The sequence below is a fragment of the Trichosurus vulpecula genome, chromosome 7 (genome assembly GCF_011100635.1).
Source record: "Trichosurus vulpecula isolate mTriVul1 chromosome 7, mTriVul1.pri, whole genome shotgun sequence".
Classification (NCBI taxonomy): domain Eukaryota; kingdom Metazoa; phylum Chordata; class Mammalia; order Diprotodontia; family Phalangeridae; genus Trichosurus; species Trichosurus vulpecula.
The window spans coordinates 41,108,450-41,111,102 of NC_050579.1; the positions used below are offsets into that span (position 1 = coordinate 41,108,450).

At 43.2% G+C, this 2,653-nt stretch overlaps 1 protein-coding gene across 1 annotated transcript; it reads left to right on the forward strand.

The window, feature by feature from the left end:
• Window positions 1-257: 257 nt before the first annotated feature.
• On the forward strand, window positions 258-2,350 carry LOC118858347 (monocyte chemotactic protein 1B-like). The gene is made up of 3 exons (XM_036768845.1): window positions 258-379; window positions 1,338-1,452; window positions 2,015-2,350. The coding sequence occupies exons 1-3, from the start codon at window positions 304-306 to the stop codon at window positions 2,121-2,123; spliced, it is 300 nt and encodes a 99-aa protein (XP_036624740.1). The 5' UTR covers window positions 258-303; the 3' UTR covers window positions 2,124-2,350.
• The last annotated feature ends 303 nt before the right edge of the window (window positions 2,351-2,653 follow it).

Genomic DNA, 2,653 nt, shown 5'->3' on the forward strand with positions numbered 1-2,653 from the left:
ACCATTCCCCTCATGGCCTTACTGTTTCAGCACCATAATGGAAATCATTCAGAGTCATAGGCCACAGCTTCCCTCTCTCACTTCCTGGCAAACTCCCCAGGGTCCTGCTGTGTGCTCAGCAGATTTAGGAGGCTCCTCACCATTCTTTCCTCATGACGTCGCCAAGTGAGGGGGACCCTCCTCCTCCCTCATCGCTTTTCCTCTCCAATAAAAGGGAAGAGAAGAGAGTCAGACACTCAGTGAGGGAGAAACTTGGAAGCTGCTGAATCTGATTCTGAAGTCTGCCTCCTTCCTGACAGCACCATGAAAGTCTCCGGAGTTGTTCTGTTCCTGGTCTTCTTCACTGCTGCCCTCTGCTGTCAGGTTCATGCCTCTCCCGGTAAGTGCCCTTGGTCCTCTCATCCCTCCCACCCAGGGAGACATGCGGAATGTTCTCTTGTCTCTGTGTTTTCATCATATAACAAATATAGTCATTTAATTTGGTAGAAGGGGACCTGAGGAGCAGAGATTTTTCCAAGGTCACCCAGAGATAGTTAGCAGAAGAGCTGGGGTCTAGTGCTAGTCCAAAGAGCTTTCTATTACTTCATGTTATCGATGTCTTTTTCAAGAACAGATCCTCAATTTAGCTACCATCCCAACAGCCCCTAAAATAATGGATGATCCACTTGAAGAGAAACTCCCCCCTGTGAGGCAAAAACATTTCTGGAACTTGGCAAGAACTTTTTGGAAGATTTTGTTTGGAGGTTCAGAACCTTAACTTGATGTTAAATGAGGTTGACACTGTATGACTCAAAGTGCTATCCTCTGCTTCAGCACAGCTCCCATGGACAGTGACTTTGGGAGGGCAGGAAGGTCACAGTGACATTTTTACCCCGATACCCATTTGTAGATGCTACGTGACAGAAAATTGAGGTGCTGAACCTCCAAAGCTCAATTCATCCTGAATACTTTTAATGAGTAGCATCTCCAAGAAACTTGTCAGGTTAGGATAGAATACTAATATTATGAAGCTTCCCCATTGTATTGGTGGGTAAACTAAGGCACACAGTTTAAATAACGTACAATGGGTCACTGATCATGCAAAATTGTTCTCATAAAATATCCTCGGCTTCACTCTGGGATCCCTTCTCATATTAGAAAAAGGTGATTAAAATTGGACATGAAGAGGTTGGTCTCCATACCTTCCCCTTTCTCCCTTCCTTTTCTTGAAATATTCATGCTTTAAAAGAAAAGAAGGAAAGGGAAGAGGAATGAATGGGAAGAGAAGGGAAAGGTAGGCAAGGCAAGGGAAGTTTTGGAAAGCATTGTTAACTATTCTTTCTTTCTTGATCTTTCAGATGGTCCCAGCACCCCAACTACTTGCTGCTTTGACTATACCACCAGGAAGATCCCTTTAAAGTTGGTGGTGAGCTATGAAGTCACCAGCAGTAGGTGTGCCAAGGAAGGTGTGATGTAAGTCAACCAAATGTTTCCTCCTTATGTACTGTTCTACACTGCCCATTTGCTATGGAATTAGGGTACCAAGGGAGACAGAAATCAGATTTGACCCATTGGCTTGTGGGAACGGGAATACAACAAGCTCAAACCTACAGATCACTTTGTGGTCAAACATGTGACTTGATTTCCTTGCTGGGTCTATTGATACTAGTGATGAAAAGACTAAGCACCATGAGCATTGATATCAATTTGATTGATATTAACTCAAACATAGGACACCATCATAGAAGCATAGAATGCAGAAGCAGGAAGAAATGTCAGTGTGCAAACATCTAGTCCAGGCTCCTCATTTGACAAAGGAGGAAAAGGCCTAAAGAGGTGAAGCATTTTTCCCAAGCTAGTTAGTGGCAGAGCTGGCACATCTGGCTTTGTCCCTGAGGAGCAATGGCCACTCTTTGGGCCCCCCATCCCAGTTTCTGGAAGGGTCGGGATGCTGAGGGAGATGCTTAGGTTAGCATGCCTCACCCTCTTGGGCTGAATTCACAAAACCACTCAATAAGTATTCATTCTTCCACAGCTTTGTGACGAGACGTGGCTTCCAGATCTGCACTAACCCCAAGGAACAATGGGTGCAGGACATCAGGAACCACCTGGACAAAAAGAATGCCAAGACCCAGAGTCCATGAAGCCTTCTGATACTTCCTTCTGCCCAAAGCATGGTTGAAGAATAATTTATTTCCCTCCCACCTCCCAAAGCTGCTCTCTGCCACATTTTAGTATAATTTAAATATGTTTGGTCTTATTTAAATTATTAATGTTTAACTTTATGTGACAAATATTTGTGTCTTTATTTCATAGTTGATAAAGAATGATGTTATGGGAAATAAAGCTGTACTATGACTATTGAACTTCCACAGAAAATATATTTTTGTTTATAAAAATCTGACTACTGTATTTTCTTGCAAATATATAAGACTACAGCTCATAAGGTGGGAGGTGACAGGTGGAGGAGACAGCAGGCACTTAGAAAAGACAAACAGCTCATGGTCATCATCCTTCCTGGCTTAAATGAGAAAGTCTTCATTTCAGGGCAAACCAAAAAAGAATAGGAAAAGAAAGTTCCCAAATTCTACCCCCAGGACTCCAACTACCAGCCCCATTCACTTCAAAGCCACCTTATTTACCATGTGCTTCATTTCCACCCGTACTTTTCTAG